The sequence below is a fragment of the Chaetodon auriga genome, chromosome 19, assembly GCF_051107435.1.
Source record: "Chaetodon auriga isolate fChaAug3 chromosome 19, fChaAug3.hap1, whole genome shotgun sequence".
NCBI lineage: Eukaryota > Metazoa > Chordata > Actinopteri > Chaetodontiformes > Chaetodontidae > Chaetodon > Chaetodon auriga.
This window is the reverse complement of record NC_135092.1, coordinates 6240696-6258978: the sequence shown is the minus strand read 5'-3', so window position 1 is coordinate 6258978 and position 18283 is coordinate 6240696. Positions and strand designations below refer to the sequence as shown.

The 18283-nt window shown below is 42.3% G+C and overlaps 1 protein-coding gene across 1 annotated transcript in view; it reads right to left on the bottom strand.

Annotated features, from left to right (window-relative positions):
* Positions 1–95: 95 nt before the first annotated feature.
* The window catches only part of niban2a (niban apoptosis regulator 2a), a 29672-nt gene continuing 11484 nt past the window's right edge, over positions 96–18283 (bottom strand). Inside the window, exons 6-14 of the mRNA XM_076758024.1 lie at positions 11775–11890; positions 7311–7415; positions 7051–7213; positions 5496–5683; positions 4182–4337; positions 3806–3919; positions 3016–3123; positions 2532–2643; positions 96–2410 (exon numbers count right to left, since the gene is read on the bottom strand). Coding sequence (XP_076614139.1) covers positions 1506–2410; positions 2532–2643; positions 3016–3123; positions 3806–3919; positions 4182–4337; positions 5496–5683; positions 7051–7213; positions 7311–7415; positions 11775–11890 — 1967 coding nt within the window. The 3' untranslated portion in view covers positions 96–1505. The remainder of the gene's footprint in view (positions 2411–2531; positions 2644–3015; positions 3124–3805; positions 3920–4181; positions 4338–5495; positions 5684–7050; positions 7214–7310; positions 7416–11774; positions 11891–18283) is intronic.

Here is an 18283-nt window from a genome sequence, read left to right as displayed (position 1 = left end):
AAATCAATGGAATTACCCCATACTCCCATATCAAATTCAACAGTTCCCTGTATTATAATAAAATCTATCAATATTTACACTTTATTAAACCTGGAATTACAGAACACCTGTGTCATCAGTGTGTTGTTGTGATTTCCAGTGGCAGCAGTCTCCCTAAAATGAACAAGTGTCTCCCACAAGGTGAGAATCAATGATACTGTCTGTTCTTTTTGTTTTACATAAAGATAAAAACTTGTAAAAGACACTAAATCCAAATTACATACTTTTAAGACGAAAGGAAAATTAGAGAAGATTTTTTTTTTCCTCACTCTAATGTACTAAAATGGGGAAAAAAATAAAAAAAACATCAACAGAAGCCGACATTAAGTAAATCCCTCGTAGCCACAAAGCTTCCACTGATTACTAGTTCATCAAACTCCTACAAGGTAAAGATCTTGGTCACCGGTGCCCAAAGGCAAAGTACAAAGAAACTGAATTTTGGTTGTTTTGTTGCACATTTGTCAAAAAAGTTTAAAACATCTTGTCTGTCTAATCACAGTGGAGGTGTGACTCGTTCCTGTACTAAAATATCTAGTGTTGAAACATAAAGGCCATTTGCGAATACAGGAAAAGCTTTCAAAGTAAACAAACTCAGTATTTAAAAAGTACGTTTTACAAAAATAGATACTGGTATTTAAAAACAAAATAGTACTTTAAATACTTAAAGGTCCAGTGTGTCGGATTTCTGGGGATCTACTGGCAGAAAGAAATTTCCCTGCAGGGATCAATGAAGTTTTCTGAATCTGAATCATATCCATATTTATGTTTTCATCACCCGAAAATAAAAATCATTGTGTTTTTGTTACCTTCGAATGAGCTCTAGATGCCACTAAATCACACACATTGGTCCTTTAAACAGATCCCCTACAACATCTAAAGGTTGACTGTAGCACCCCCTGCTGCCCAGGTAGAGCTGTGACCATGAAAGAGATCCCCTCACCTGCAGTACAGTTAAGGCCTCATCTGTACATATAATCTGTAAACTAAATGCAACATATATTGAGAAAATACAAGCCTTATTTCCTGCTGTGTTGACAGACATTACTGATACAAACAAATACGTAATTTAACCAGAAAGCATTAATAATTTAGATGTAGTTTTTGTTTATTTTTTGTCCCTTATTCTGTGTGGATTATCACTTTAAAATCCCTGATCCTTGTGACGGATCTGCAGCCTATTAGCATACAGGAGCCTGACTTACATAAAGCAGATATGTTAAATTCAATGTCAAACACAAAATATGAAGAAAACTTGCATTAAGGTGAAAAGAAAAGGAACCAATCACCAAAGAAATGTCAAAAAAAAGAGAAGTCTAGGGGAGCATGGGAGAGTTGGTTTGTGCAATATCAACAACAATAAAGAAAAGGCAGCGCTATACAATCCTCATTCACTTCTCTCCCATCACGTGATAAACACTCTGCTGTTTCCCTCCGAGGTTCAGAGATATGTTCAGACGATTGTCTTCCTACGCTAAAACCACGTCCACTTCTACCGGGTCGATAATTTTGTCCTCTCCGTTCAGACTGTTTGTGATTGGCTGAGGCTCACTTTCATCCAGCCCCTCGCTTGTCGGTGACTGGAAGCCACTGTCGCCATGTGAGTCTGTGGCCAGTGGTGGCTTTGGTGACGACTCATAATCTGACTCTGGTGCAGAGACCTCAGCAACCCGTTCGCTGTCGTCTTCCTGTACCGCTATCTCTATTTCCTTGATGGTGTGCTTGATGGCTGTTTCCTCCTGATGCTCCTTATCAGCTTCCTGCTTCTTGCTTCCCATCAGCTGTTGCAGAATTGTGTGCGGGGACGACTTGTCTCGTGGAGATTTCCTGGAGGCGTTGTCCACCACGGTGGTGACATGCGTCACGTCCTCCTCTACCCCATCCTCCATGGTGATGGTGCCTGTGATTGGCTCCGTCTTGTCGGTCATGTCAGTCTGGCTGTCCTCTGGCACAAGCGACATCTCCACCACTGGGTTAATCAGATCTCTGATTTTATCCACACTGTCAGGAGACTTAGGGTCTTCAGGCAGGTCTTCGTCCTCATCCTCCCCTTGGTCCCCCTCTCTGCACTCAGACATCTCAGCAGCCTCCTCAGGAATGAGCTCCACGCCTGGGACCTCCAGGCAGGACTCGTAGGGTAGAGGCACCCCATCCAGCTGGATCATGGACACCACCTGCCTGCGTCTTTTCCCAGATCCCCCTCCTTCAACACCGCTACCATCGACAGAGCCCTCCGGCTCATTGTCCCCAAATTTAGTAGCCCAGTCCACCGGAGGGGTTTCTCCAAGCAGGTGCAGGTTGGGATCGCTGTTGGTCAGAATGATGCTGTCCCTGTACAGATTGTGTCTCCTCTGGACAGCTGCCTCCTTCACAGCTGCAAAAAGAAAACCAGATCCATTAGATTATGTACTTTGATGAAATAGCATCGCTAACTACCACTACTGTTGCCTTGGGAAAAATCATTTCTAAATCTTGTGTTTTTTTTATGCCCTCACCCATCATTATGTCCTTGGAGACAGACTGCAGTACAACCTCCTCAAACATGTTTTCCACCAGCAGGAAACGAGAGAAGTCCTCAAAGATTAGCTCTTTAAAGCGAGGCAGCTCCTGGGGATGAAGGGTCAGAGATGAGCCTCACGAAGCTTCCAGCAGTCAAAGCATTGCCTACATATCAGTCAACAACTTATTGATATGATGTCTCTGATGCCTGATCTCTCTGATCCCTGGTGATCCATGTGTTTTCAGGAAAGGTTAAATCAAAGTCACACTCATTCACTGGCTAAGTGAAGGGGTCATACATGAAATGTTTAGATGTTAACTAGTAAGATACCACAGTTCATTGATTTTTCATTTTACAACATAGGGTTGCACAATGAATTGCAAGTTGATGCCCCCACACGATATACACATATATAAATATTGAGTTGAGTACAAAATGATAAAAGAAAGGTGATATGAGTTGTGTTGGGTGCTACTCACAGGTGAGCAGGATGGCGAGAGCTGCTGCAGCATGTATGGGATGATGATCTGCAGCAGGGCCTCTCTGAAGAACTTCTTCCGCACCGTGCTGCTGTCATAATCATATTTCTGACAGGGAAGACCAGAAACACACGGAGAGCTCAGCAACTCGTAATAGCTTCTCTACTCACTGCACAAATCATATTTACCTCAGCAATTTACATCTTTCAACATTTCATTCTGCGTCTGCTGAAACTTCAGTTTCCCCCTGGACATGAATATTATAAGCAGTATATCCAGATACTGCCTGACTTAATATATTTCACATAGACTTATATTATTAGATTTTGAGCATGTCAGGCCTAGCAGCAATGTCTCATTCCTCATAGCAAAACTGGAATATCCACATTTTGAAGTAATTTTTAATACTGAGTGTGCCACAAATTAAATGTTAGTAAAGTTCACTGTGTTAAGGTTGAAATTATTCTACTAAACAAATAACTAAATTAAAGATGGAATAATAATTACTCTAAAAAACTAAAACCGTTTGCATGGCTAGATATGACTAAGAGAATAAGGGACCAGATCCTAAAAGTCTGTTTTCTAGTATTATTCATAATTATGTAATGTATTATTATTATTAGTAGTAGTAGTAGTAGTAGTATTCTTTATTCTGTAATGTGCCGTAGCAAAAATAGTAAAAACATCTGAAGTTGCTGTCTTCACTTGACCTTATCCTTCCATCCATCTCGCCATCCGTTGTCTGTCTACTACAGCACAGTACTTCTCTGTTTTTATGTTTCCTATTCACCTTGAGAACCCTGTCCTGGCATCGCTGGATGGTCTTGCACATGTCGTCTTCTCCCTGGGCCTCTAAAGACTGGTGGAGCAGCTGCTCGAATGTGTACACCGAATTGTCCATTTGCTGTCAGAGTAACAAGAAAAGTTACAGAGTAGCACAACAACAACACTGATGCTGGTTGCGACAGCAGTAGTTTAAGCTCACTATACATATTTACAGATTGTCATACTCTTATTGTCCAGCAGGTGTCAGTACAGACATCATCACAGGTAGGAGAGGTTGCTGATGTGTGTTGTCTTGCTAGGAACTAGGGAGTGTTTTCAGGCATCCTGACACTGCTTTGGTATTTGCTAACTCTCTGTATTAAATTGCTGAAGCAGCTCACCTCCCTCATGAGGATCTGAGCCCTGCTGACGAACACTGAAGGGCTGGAGACGTCGAACCTCTGCTGCAGCCCTTCCAGATTGAGCTGCTCCACCTGCTCATAGCAGCTCTGCATCTTCACCGGATGGAAGGCCAGCATGGACAGCCTGTCCATGTGCTGAGGGGAAGACAGATAGAGGAGGATGATCAAGGTACGACAAGCATCACACAAAGAGAAATAAGAGCAGAGAAAAAGGTTGAGTGTATCTTTCGGGACCAGTCAGTGAGGACAGCTGTGGACACTCCCTGACTTTTAATTAAAGGCTAGCACTAACATGACCAAGGCATCCACAGACACACACTCTCTTTTCATGCAGTCTTTTAATTTTATATTAACCAAAAGTCAGGCAATACTCCACACATTAACACCTTAGCTATCGTCTCTACCTAAAGCTCAGTCTTAATTGGAGTAAATATGACCCATTTAGAGCCAAGTAGGTCATTGTAACTGTCCCTGTCCTTTATAAAGCTGAGTCAGGTTTTTGTCTGTGCGTGAGTCTGTGATCACGCAAAGCGGGTTTGTGTCAAAAAAGCAGCACGAGGAACAGATGTGGGGAAAAAAAGGGCTTGTCACAGAGTCACAGAGTGTCTGTTAAAGCTGCTCAAAGTCACATTATTTCTTCTGACATATACTCAAACAAGTTGGGACAGGAGCAACGAAAGGCTGGGAAAGTAGTGGAATGCCCCAAAAGCACCTGTTTGGAACATTCCACAAGTAAACAGGTTCATTGGTAACAGGTGATAGTATCATGATTGGGTAAGAAAGGGGCATCGTGGGAAGGCTCAGTCGTTCACAAACAAGGATGGAGCGAGGTTCACCACTTTGTGAACACATGATTGGACAAAGAAACATTTTGTAAAACCATTGTTTTACGATGGCTATGTATAAGGTCAACGGGTCTAAGTGACAAACCCGCAGAGTATGTGTTACTTCACAGCTTCAACTGGTTTCGACACATTAGTCATAACTTTATGATGTGATAATATATCAGCGCTGTGTGTTTTTGTCAGCTCGTTGTGGAATTCTTCTGCCCCCTGGTGGCCAAAAATAAATGAATGCAGCTTTAAGGTGCACAGCAATACAAAACAGTAACAATAACTTTACCCTCACCTCCTGTTTTCCATCTATATAACCCTGGTAATCAAACAACTCAGGTAGACTTGTGTTACTGGATGTCAGTTTACTGTGAACTGCCTTAACACCCATATCAAACTAATACCATGCATTCATTCATAAACAAAAAGAAAGATTTGCAGCCAGCAGAACATGACTCACATCTCCCAGTTTTCCTTTGCCCCCTCCATTGAGCGAGTTCTTGCTGATCTCCACCAGTTCCCTGAAGAAAACCTCCCTGACTTCAGAGAAACCGCGGCTGGTGGGCTCCATCAGGGCCTCCAGGATGGAGCTGATGTAGGGTTGAACACTGGTGCGTAGGAGTTGCTCCGCCTTGGGCAACACCAGAGCTGCATGCCCGCAGCAACACATGGAGAAAGGAAGAAAGAAAAAACAAAATCATGGTTAGCTGCTGCAGATTGTAAAGCCATAACACTCCAGATGATGATAAAGTCAGTCAAAGCATGAGAAAAAATAAAGGCATGGCTCTGACTTCAGACGAGCCCTGTAAATATGTAATCACAAAGTGCAGTGTATTGTTTCATACCAGAGCGAAATGACATTTAAGTAAACATGCTTGAGCTGTTTCAATGGAATCCCTGCAGCTTTCATTCTCTAAGACACACCCAACTGTTGGTAACATAATCTGCGCTAAAAGAGACCGGCAAAATAAAATTCACGGCTAGGTTTACACCTGCCAAACATCTGCATTATCCTCAAGTAACATGAACCTACATCGTTTTGTGCAGTTCACTTGTAGTTTCGAGCCTCATCTGTAGATAAAGTCAGAAATGGCGCGTACAATGCAGGTGATGGAATGCAGCTCAGCCACTTTAGCTCAATTGGAAAAAGTACACATGAAAAAATGAGCAGCCTGTGCCAAGTTAACTTTTGAATAGAAACCTGACAGGCTCACTGATCAAACGGCGGATGCCAGAGAAGCCAACTAATTAAACAGAATGAGCAAGTGACAGAGCAAAGTGAAAATTATGAGGGCAGCAACTTTAACAAGAGCTGGAAAATGTCCGATGTTTAGTTACAGAGGAAAGGCCCTGTGAGTGCCAAACGTCCAAACAAACTCATTGGAAACTCGAGCAGTGTGGCGTTATTCAGTGACCAGACTGATCGCTTCACTGTGCCAACAATCCCTGAACCAGAGAAACCGCAGCTACATCTCAATGAGGCAAACAATGAAGCGTGCACTTGAGGTCGGGAAGATCGTGTTACAGAGCACAGCGAGCACCAAGTGAACCAAGTCCCTTTGCACAGCATGTTGGACATGTGGAAGTAGGTAAACTGAGGTGATGTTAAGTTAAAAGTCAATGAATGTCTTAATTATACCATTAATTTCATCATTGCTCCAAACATGCTCCCTGGATCTTATATTGTTTGATAAAACCGTAACTCTTATAGTCATTACAGCTGTGATAGTGTAGATTAGCTTTTGGTAAGTATCTGGGTTAAAATTGGGTTACATTTGGTTGAAAAGTCCATTTCAATTACTATATATCAATGCGTAGTTAGGACATGCTTCACAATGAAACACAGCCATCTCAATATTTTAATATAATAGTTATATGTAAAGATATACTTTTAAACCAAATGAACGGAAGCACCATGGAACATCCTCTGTTCATTTGTCAAATTTAACTCATCATGTCTTCAGTACACTGTCAAAATGGAAAGATTCATTTTCCAAAAGAAGCTCTTTGGTCACCTCGTATCTTGCTGCTGACATGTTCTTTAGATGTGATGATCTGGTCCATGTCGGTCCGCAGTCTGGCGTCCAGCGGAACTCTCTGGGCCTCACAGGCTTCGACCTGCGCTTCATACTGACTGGTGGTCTGAGACAACACCTGCCTGTACACTGCATCAGAGATCTGGAGGATAGAATCATTCAAAAACAGAATTGGTTTGGACTTGTTTGATTCTCTGCAGCATGTCTGCAGTACACTGCGCAGTAAAATAAGAGCTCACCAGCATCCAGTTCCTCTGCTTCTGCTGCATCTTCCCTTTCAGACGAGGGCCAATCACGTTTCTCAACTCTGGGTGGAGGGTCTCCATCACCAGATTAGCCAGAATCTGTACACACACAACATAGAGTATTCATGTATTTACACACTTTAAATATGTATTTTTGTAATTAGTTTATTTTTTTTATGTGTAAATAAATAAAATTAAAAAGAGATGAAAGAGATCCTGCCTGGTATGCCTTGTGTAAGGTTAAAATACATCTGAAAGACAGATTGTATTGACTTAATAGTCCTTTTGGTGTACACTGTGAGCTGCAACATCAGTCCCGCCTCTTCACCAGTGGATGTTACGGATGTTAACTTTACTACGGCATGTGCCAAATGGGGATTTTTACACCAGAGGTGTAGTCAAAAAACAGCCAATATCTCCGCCCAAAGAAAAACAAAAATAAACCTTAAAAAGTTTCCTTTGTGGTTACATGGATACAGTGGGGCGATTCACAGCTGGACACGGGGAAGCAGGGAAGCCGGTTTTTAGCGGCACTGCCCACACAACTGACGCACACACGACGCTCAGCACCTCCATGAGGTTTTAACTGAGCTAAACTAAATATTTGGTGAAACATGTTGCTGGGTAATGAATGGCTGTGACAAAAGCAGAGTAGTTTTTTCCACACAGAGGAACATTAACACCTGACAAACAACAGGTATATTGTAGATCGTTTGTCTAACAGCTCACTGGTCTGGAAGTATGAATTTAAATGGTGTTTTCTCTGCGTTATTGTTGCGTTGGTGGCTGTGACATTACCTGCTCTGATATCTCATACTTCAGTGTATTTTGTCTCACTTTGTTGTAGGCCATGAAAACTGAACTTGTTCAACCCAAGAAGCTCATTCATTGTTAATATGACTTAAAAAGTACTCATTTCAAAAAAAGGAAATAAATAAATAAAATACAGCTATTATCCGGCTGTGCATGCCTATTCATTTTGAAAAAGCAATGGCCAATGAGGAAGAAAACAATATTCGAACAAGCAATGGTGTAACCTTACCACTCACTCAGTAAGTCAGGAATAGACTTTCTTTTTTATAGGGCTGGCTCCACTTTGTTGTGGTCCAGTAAGAAAAGAATGGCGTCTGAAAACAGCAGGCTGAAAATGCTCGAGCACTCGATATGTTTTGCTGAAAAGGTGCAACATCTGCCAGATACTCCAGACAACTCTTCTAACCGTGCTTTACTTCACAAAGTAGGTGTTAGCTAAATGTGCTATCATACAATATACTGCCAGTTAGCGGTTATGTTTGTATCAGTTTACAGTGAGGCTAATAGACCTTTTCACAGGACACATTTTGACACCCCCCCCCCAGCCATGCATGTTGTAACATTAGCTGTTTCCCTGCTCCAGCACACCTGATTCAAATGAGTTGTTAGGCTTCTGGAGAGCTTGATGATGAACTGCTCATTTGAATCAGGTGTCTTGGAGGAAGGAAACATCTCATGCCTTGACCACACGTATATGGATACTTTGTAAAAGGAACATTTTCCCCACAAGTTGCTGAACAAATTAGTTCCAACTGACCAGACCTGCTGGGGGCTAATGTCAACACTGAGAGATGGTGAAGGGAGCAACACAGGAAAGGAAATACAACAGGAGAAGCAACAAACACAACTGTGGTACGTGTGGCAACCAACGCTACGATAAAAGAAATGCACTACTTTTAAGAGTAGAGTGTAAAAAGTGCACTGTGGACATCAGGGCAACAGTGTGTCATTCCAAAATACTGGATGAACTTGCAGACAGTATGGGACAGCTTCAGTTCATGGTGGAAGTCAGTGTGGCAGTAACCCAGATAAATAGGTTGTTACTCTTGACATTGGAAATGTTGCCTTAACCTCTAAGATAGTTACAGGTGCAGATGTGACTGTCATAAGTGAGAAGACATTGCTGACACTCCCTAAAGACTATAGGCTGGGTCCTGCCAACATACCTTTTGACACACCTTCTGTTGGCGGGCAAGCTCAGATGGATAGGCTGGTTCAGACCTAAATCTCTCTAATGGAGGCAAAGAATACGATTTCCTGTATATGTGGATAAAGGAAAGAGCATCATTTTGCTCAGTCACTTAGAAGCTGTTAAAATGGGTCTAGTGAGGAGAGAGAGGCATGTCTGCACTGTGTTCAGAACCAGAGGCCTACTAACAAAATCATTCTCAAGGAAGATGCTCAGCTATAAGCAGTGCACACTGCTATATGCGTACCACTGCCACTTGTGCCTCTAATTAAGAAGGAGCTGCACTGGTTGGAAGAGGAGGCCATCACAGGTGCTGGTTCTAAAGCATAACAGAAAAAAAGGTCCAATGATGTGCAGACCTACGGAAACTCAATCATGTATTGAAACAGACAATGGTCAGAATAACAAAACTAACTACCAAATGAGAACAACTGTATTACCCTCCAGACTGTGGCAAGTAAAAAAGTCTGATCTAGTAGTGTCAGACGACTACTCCAGTTATTTAGAGCGTGCCAACCAGTAGCCAGATCATAGAACTTAGATCCAAAATGGCCAGGCAAGGAAATAATCAGGCAAGCAGATGCAGTTGATATGCAGAGACAAGCATACCACCACGACTTCAAGAATGTGGTGACAAATCTACCTTTGCAGAACCCAGGAGACTGTGCTCTCATGAAACTGGATAATGAGAAATAATGGACAACACTGCATGTTGTTAGGAGCCAGTTGTACTTCTAGATCTAATGTGGTGAACACAGCTCAGCGGGGACAGTACAGACAAAACCAAAGTGCACCCACAGTTCCGACACCTACATCAAAGGAGCAGGTTACTGCAGAGGTGTCTGAGGGTTTTGGGACTGAAACAAACTGCTACCACGCCAACACAGAGACCTTGGCAGGAGCAGCTGTTACACGCACACACAGGGTATTTACTTTCACTCACTCAGGTCGAGGGAGTAAACCTCCACCTCGACTGGACTTGTGAGGACATTCTTCCCAGTAAAGAACAAGGACAGTACAGAAAAATAGGATGAGTTAAAGATGAATATATGCTAAAAAGCTGACCTGTTAAATGAAAAACTATTCAGAGAAAAAACTGATTGATTTCTGGTTAAGTGTTAAAGATATGTTATGAAATGTTGTGCGAATGTATCTTTGAATGGAAGATTTAAGTCAGTAAATCTGCTTTAAGAAATGGGCAACATTTTGAGGCCAAGTTAGCTATTTGTCAGGTACACAGTATCCCTCTGTATTACTCTTTATAGTCTACTGCACCTGTCAATATGAGCTAGAAATGTGCTTTCCTTCATGTAACAAGGACGAAATGGGAGAAGATGACAGCATTGCAAGTTAGTATAATGAGACGGTATCTTCACATATGATATACTAATGAAATTGATACAATAAATGTATTTTATTTTGCTTGAATTATGCTAGTAACCATCAACACCTCAAATCATCATCGAGTAATTATCTCAAGACAGAGAACTAACAATACTTCTGTTTGTGCTGCAAACGAGACAAAATGTTCCTTTTTAAATCTCAGTTGATTTTTGGTTACTTGGGAACAGAAGAACTTCGCAACAAGCTGAAAAACAGATACTGTACCAACGCCAATATGATCACATCTGATCCACGGTTAATACAAACATATTGATCGTTGTAGCTTTAACATGTCCGTGTAGCTGAGTAAATACTGTAATGTTTAGGGAACCAGAGAGAACCGAGACAGACGGGAAACATGTAGATTAATGAAGGAAAAGTGACTGCCATAAACACACAGAGCGACTATGAGGCACTAGCAGGAGGCTGAAAGGGACTCATTCAGAGACCCCAATCAACTGTGTGTGTGTGCGTGTGTGTATGTGTGTCTTTGTGAATGCTGGTATGTTAAGGGGTGGGGCTGTGTTGCTGACAGTCTCTTTGAAGGTCTTGTGTAGGTGCATTCTTGTGCTATAAGAAAGGGTGTGTGTTCACGAATGTAAACGGGGTGTTTTCTTGAGCTATATATTCACCGAGAAAAAGCCCTGCCTTTAAAAATGATCTGTCATTGTTGCCAGGTGCTCACAGGAGCTGTTTGGAAATTGTTCCTCAAAGTCGTTTAACTGTCCCCTGCAGCACACATGCTATGTCCTATGTTCAATCCTAAACTGAATCAGGGGCTGGATGGCTCTTTTGGAGAACTTGCAGGCAGTGCAGAACCTCCCAAAATGAGGTCATCCTCAACAACTGCTGCATTCAGGCGCGAACATTTCTAAGTGTATCACCTGGGAGTTGGCGTCAAACAAGCAGCAATGTGTTAATACTGTGCCAGTGGGCAACAAGGACAAGTTTAAGGACACAAGAGTCCAGTATGATTAACTTAAATAAAATGGGACAGGCCTTGGGGAACTGCTTTATGATCTAGATATGCAGACTTGGGGACACAGCTGTACTGCGATTAATCTGAGACTTACTTGTGGGGGCTCTCCACACATCATATCCCAGGTCCCGTAGTGGCCCTTGGCTTGTCTGTGAAGTCTCACAGCATCAGTGAAGGCTGGAGTCTGAACGGTGCAGGCCTCTGACAGACCTGTTGAGAGCAGGAAAGAGCAGATGCTTGGTAAGATTACAAAAACAGGAGTCCCTTCTCCACTGTTTGAAAGAAAAGACATGTGGCTGAAATGATCTTAGTAGCAAGAAGCCAGTGGCGGGATACTTTTTTTTTTTTCCATCTCATGATTTCTTTGTATTGAAGTACAGTCTCAGAATACTTTGCAACGCCTGAATGGACGTTGACTTTGTATGAAATGAACAAACGTGAGGACATATCTGCGGCCTCTGCAGATGAACACACTAACAACCATTTCCATAACATCTGAGTCACTTCTGCGAGACGCTCTCAAAGTGTAATTTTGGCCAGCGGTATATTCAGCAACAGTTGCTGCGTGCGTACGACAACACACGCACACTCGGCCCGCATCACACACAGCTGCATCATCCCTCAAAACAGGAAGACGCTGGCTTTCTGGAGGACAGATTTCATGTGGTTGCCATGGCTACTGCCCCTCCCAGCTGAGAGGACAATAGCGGCCGCTCACACAGCAGCATGCGTGCATCACTTTTAGGAAGTCGGTTCCTATCATGTGGTCGCGTTTAAGTGATGAAAATACTTGACTAGCTGAAGAGCTGCCTCTCTCCCTGTCTCGAGGCCACAGGGGACACTGGGTGCTGAAAGTCATCCATCCCCAACAAAAGAGTCTAAACAGGTGCATGGAATAAAACATCCCTATAATTAGCACTTTGTCCTTCGCAGCACTTCCTTCTTTAAATAAAAGTGGATGATACTTCAGCAGCAGGAGTCAGGCTTCCTGACGCACAAATGTGTAATGAAAGGACAGGTTATGAGCCCTTATTGAAGTGTTGCTGACCATCATGTATGATGATGATAATCAGTGGCACAACTTTAACAATAAAAGCAATAACTTTAAAAAAAAAAAAGCTTATCCATCTGCTTTAGCTTTTCACTGGGCCTAAACACTTAAAAGCACTCTAACTGCTGTGCTTTTTACAATTTCCACTGAAGTATTTCTATTTTCCAGTGGTGAAAGGAATACTTACTGATTATCTGATGACATGTCCAGCCCAAAAACCACCCATGCAATTGTTTGGAGAGGCTGTTCTGGAAATTACAGCATCCACTTTTGCTGTATTGTGAGGCTGATTCCTCTCGAGGTGACAACACATGGGAGACAAGAATGCAGAAGTCTCCTGTATTGCATAATGACTGAATGGACTGTTTACCCAGCATGCTTGAGTGATAATCTGATTTTGTATGTGAACGTTGTTTCTCACAGCGTTCAATGTGCATGTGTGTATCTGTATTGCCTGAGTGGCTGTCAAGTTGTTTTGTCTGTGGCTGTAAGTCTGAGTCAGAGGAGGCTGACAAAGACAGGAAGTGACCAAGGAGTGAGGAGGGGGAGAGGCAGAGCCAGACAGGAAGCCGTCTCTGCTCCTGGTTCACTAACTCTTTGCTGACAGGCTGAGGGTCGCTGTGTCAACTTGTTCTGGCACGAGTTTTCATGAGAACTCACTGGACACTAAGGTTAGAGGCACAGTGGGAAAATAGCAGCTTCCATTTTGGCAAGGAGCCGGCCATCATTTGGAGGTCAAATGCAGTGAAAAGCGTCTGAGGGATGCAGCAGCAGGCTGAGTTATGGTTTATTATCCTTTTACCAGACAGGTCAAGACCCACGACTGATAATGTCAACAGCTGCACGGCCTTTTAAAGTGTTGTTGACCAAGCAGTCAACTAACCAGTTTTCCCCATGAACATAGTTTATTTGGTGTTTTACTTTCTCTGCATGAACGAGAGTTTCATAAGTTTCATACACATATTTACCTGATATTTACTTGCTCCAGGTTCAGCTTCGAACAACACATTGTCAGTAGTCAGCAAGACAGACAAAGATACTGGGTGAGGTGAATAGAGTGAAACAACACTGTCCTTCTCTGAGTCATTACTGAGTCATTACAGACATAATACCCATATTTTTAGATTCAGTGAAACACACTTTTCGGGGAAGGCATCATCTCAGATTTATTTTGTCCATTCTGAATAAAGGTCCATGAAGTCACTTAGAAATCTTTAAAAAGATGCTCTTCATAGTTAGCGCGTCTTAGTATCAAAGTAATCCAGTGACAGCTGTCTGTTCATCCACGGGTACGTTGCAAATGGGAACTGCTAATAACTAATTCGGCAGACTTTTAATGCCAATTTGCAGTAATTTGAACATGTTTAGGGCCCAATCTATGACCAGATCGCAAGTGAAATTCCTCTCCACTCTTAGCTTGTTGCTCACAAGAGAAGTTTCCTCTTGGTGTCGAGAGAAAAAGGAAAATATTTTTTGACGATCTGCCAGTTCTGTAAACCCCTACACATTCTCTGTGTCTGAACCAAGCAAGATCAAGGGACAGATTACAGTTTCTCTGCACTGTGTGTGTGTGTGTGTGTGTGTGTGTGTGTGTGTGTGTGTATAAATAGAACATGTGGCAGCACTTACCACGGTCTCTTTATTTGAGGCATTTCCCTCCCTGCCTTGCTCACCACACTCTGGTTGGTGGGATTTTAGCAGCAGCCGTGAATGAGTTCCCAGGCCTTCACATCCACAAATGTGTGTGTACGTTTCTCTGAGTTAAATAGATTTGACGTTTTTTTTTTAGAACCCATTAAGCATTTCTTTCATTAGACTTCAGGCCACCTGCCTTCACATTACAGCAGGTTTTAAACATTTCTTTCAACCCCCCCCCCCCCCCCCCCCCCCCCCCCGCTCTGCTGCTGCTCCCATCGACATGCATGAGTAGGATTTCCCCGTATGGTGCAGCCCTATGGATCCAGCCAAACCCGCAGTACAATAAACACTACTTGAAACATACCATCAGACATGACAAACACATGACTGAAAAAGTACTAACATGCGATTTTGGCATGTAAATGAAAGAATGGCTGGACACGCTGTATTAGTGTATTTTGTATATTTTTTTATATACTCTGTGTTTTCTGCTAAGATGACCACAGAGTACATAACTGTTAGCAGATTTAAGCATGCAGCATGCTGAGAAGCACACTGCTCTGCTATCATTAAGCCTCAGGTGAAATGTTCTTTTATGGTCCTCTGAATGTACCCATTGCAGGTCTCTTCTTGCTGAGTGGAATTAGTCTGAGGTCTGATCAGAGCAGAGGGCTGCTGGCTAGTTTTAAAGGCTGTGTGGGTGGAGAGCTGACTGTGATTGATGGGGCTCTAGCGGCCCAGTGGCAGCTCGGAGCTGCCTTTGCCTACAAATGTGATGCACTGTCAGCCTGGGTGCTGAACTGCTGCCTGCTGAAAGGGCTGAAACTAATGATTATCTTTATTGTCAGTGAATCTCTTAATGAATCATAGCAATTATTGGAAAAAGCTTTGCTCGATCAAAACCGAATGATATCAAATTATCAACGATAAAACAAAAAGCAGCCAGTCCTCACATTTCAGAGGCTGGAACAAGGAAAAACATATTCTGTCAGTAAGCAAATTGAGCTATAAATAGATTGCCTCAGAGCTAGACATCATCATGTTTACTTGTCAAGTTTATTATGAGACCTATCCTTATTGTGACACTATTGTATCTGGAGTGGCCTGCAGCCTCATGGAAAATTTCAGTCTAGGCCTACTGGGTCCAATTTCAGTCATTACAACATTTGAGTCACCAGGTTGATTATAGAGGTAAAGGGACATGGTGACTCCAGTCTAGTTTACACAGCTTTACAAAGGTCAGGCATCCAGAGCAGTCAGATTTTAATTTCTATCATTCCACCCAAACTACTGTACTTATTTTAAAGTGTGAAAAAGGTAAACAGTACAGTTATTCCCAAAACTGTCTGATACAAGGCCATCCTGGTTCAACTTGAACCTGTCAAGGTTATGGTGGTGCACATGCTTGCAGTTTCAAAATGGAATAGATGACTGTGAATCCACTGAGGGCCTTGCCTTTTTGACTTTTCTGGCTTAACTCTGTACTGCGAACATGCAGACTGACGTGTTGACAGTGCCAAGAGGTCACCTGTTAACTGAGCTGATTAACAGGGTGCTTTGCAATTCATCCCGTTGAGGAGATGCAAAGCAGCAGCTGATCATTTTATTGCAGGATAAAAGAAGAACTTTGGTGGATTCAAATTGGTCTTTAGTGTGTCAGTGGGAACATTTCACTTGTGGTTTTTACTTATCAAAGCCAGCTGAATACTGTTCGTGTTCAGCTGAGAGACTGCTTTGCATGAAGCTTCTGTGCTGGTACTTACACATTTTCTGTTCCATGACTGCCTGACACCATGCACCAAGCCTCATGTGCCTTCTACATCCCGACAGAACCGCTGCAACTTTTTAAAATCTGCCCCGTCGGAAATGGCCGCATGTACAGCACGTGTAAATGTCTACATATGTTTGAGTCCAGTGAGTAAAAGAAACTGCAGAGAGGGCAGGGGTCAGGCTTTAAAACCATTTATCACTCCCAGGAAAAGTCTTTTACCGGTTCTGGTTTTCCTCAAAACACCGACATGACAGAGGTGAGACTGGGCGTGTCGACACAGGCTAAAAACATGAGTGCTAATCCACACTGACACCAGCTACAGCCTCAGTCAAACAGCAACACACTCTGTTCCTTACAACATATCCCCGGAGCCCAGCCTCACAGCTGGAATGTACGACAGGGACTCTAGTGTTTGCTGAGCATGTCTGAACAGGTAGTGTTGGGAAGTAAAGGGACAGCTACACGGGATACAGACAGAGGCCGATTTCATTTTACAGGCTCCACAGCTGGTTTTTGGTTCTAATTTATTTGCCCCCACGCTCGTTTTGACCTTCCAGAACTGTAGAAATGAAGCATTTTTTTGGCTCCTCCAACTTTTTGGCTTGCAGTGTATTGTTTTAATGAAAAGCGATGACAGACAGCAGTTAGCTTTGTCAGCAGGCTTTGAATTCAGGAAACACTGTCGGCTGGCATAATAGTTGACTAAGTCCAAAACAAGGTTGAATCAGGTTGTGCAACTTTGTCAGCCTTGCGATGAGCTTAGAGCCAGTGTGTTGTTTCATATGTTGCTTCACACATGGTATGAAGTTTAGTCGTATTGCTCATGATATAGGATTGTTTCTGCTTTAACTAAGAGAGGAAACAACAAAGTCCAGTGCACACTTGCTTTCATCTGCAGGTGCTGAGTGATGTGAAGACTGAGCTGAATAATGATTGATGATTCCTGGTGCCTAACAATCACTTAAGACACAATTACAGATAATTTAGCCTTACATTAGCTTTCATGTGAGGAAAGCTGTTGAAGCCTAAAAGCTCAAACAACACAAACAGTATTATAATTATGTGCGCACACCCACAGACATGGAGAACCACTTATTTGTGTATGTATGTGCTTGAAAATTAGGGTCTGCTATGGTAAAGTCGGAACAAATCTTTCACCCACCAAAGAATGTGGACCTTAGTGCTTTGTTGTCATCATGTATTAGTATTAATTTAGTATTTATTATTCCCTAAAGTTAAGTCATATTTTGGCATAATAAACTGTGGCTAGAAAAATGTATTTACCAGACATGATTAATATCTTTCAAGTCCTAAAAATTGTAGATTTGTTAATGATGCAGACACAGTGCATTTAGGTGCTATAACGTAAAGATGCCGATGATGCAGACACATTGTTCAAGAATTGTTTTATGTAACAATATGGATTTATTTACAATAATATGTAATTATATGTATCTTAGATTCAAAGATAGTAGAAAAACTGGAAATGCATACAGCCAGTAAATTTCAGCATTAACTGTGTGCTGTGAAAATAAAAACCTTATACATATGGTCATAAGGTCATAATTTGTATGCAAACCTTGATCTAGGATAAGGGGTACAGCAATATCGATACCAGTGTTGGCTAGTCCGACACTGTGTGCACGTGCTCGTACGTGTAATTGTAAAACTATTGTGATACCACTGCACCCAGTACCACTTTACAGTGACACAGTGTTAACCTCTGATCAGTTGAGCAGGAATTTGGAGGAGGAGCAATGTGAGCAGGCTGGAGTTATTTTAGACAGGGTTTGTGTTAATCCAGTAATTACAGATTTGTTTTACCAGGAAAATCTATTTAAGTCTGACATATTCAAAACTCTCCGGTCATAATATCCAGTGAAAATGTGAAAATATTCCAGCTTTACGTGCTGTTTGTCCTCGCTGCTTCTCTGACATCCACCTTCCCTCTTCTTCTCTGTTAAGAGTTTACTTGGTGATCTGCTCCTTTGATGCTTTGACATCAGATGTGACTCCTGCAGTGACCGTGCTTCAGAGACTTTCAACCAAAGAAACAAGCGAGGACCATAACATCAACACAGTGAGGTAACCTTAGCTGCAGCCACCGAGAGACACGGGCACATAAAAAACCCACTCTACTGCA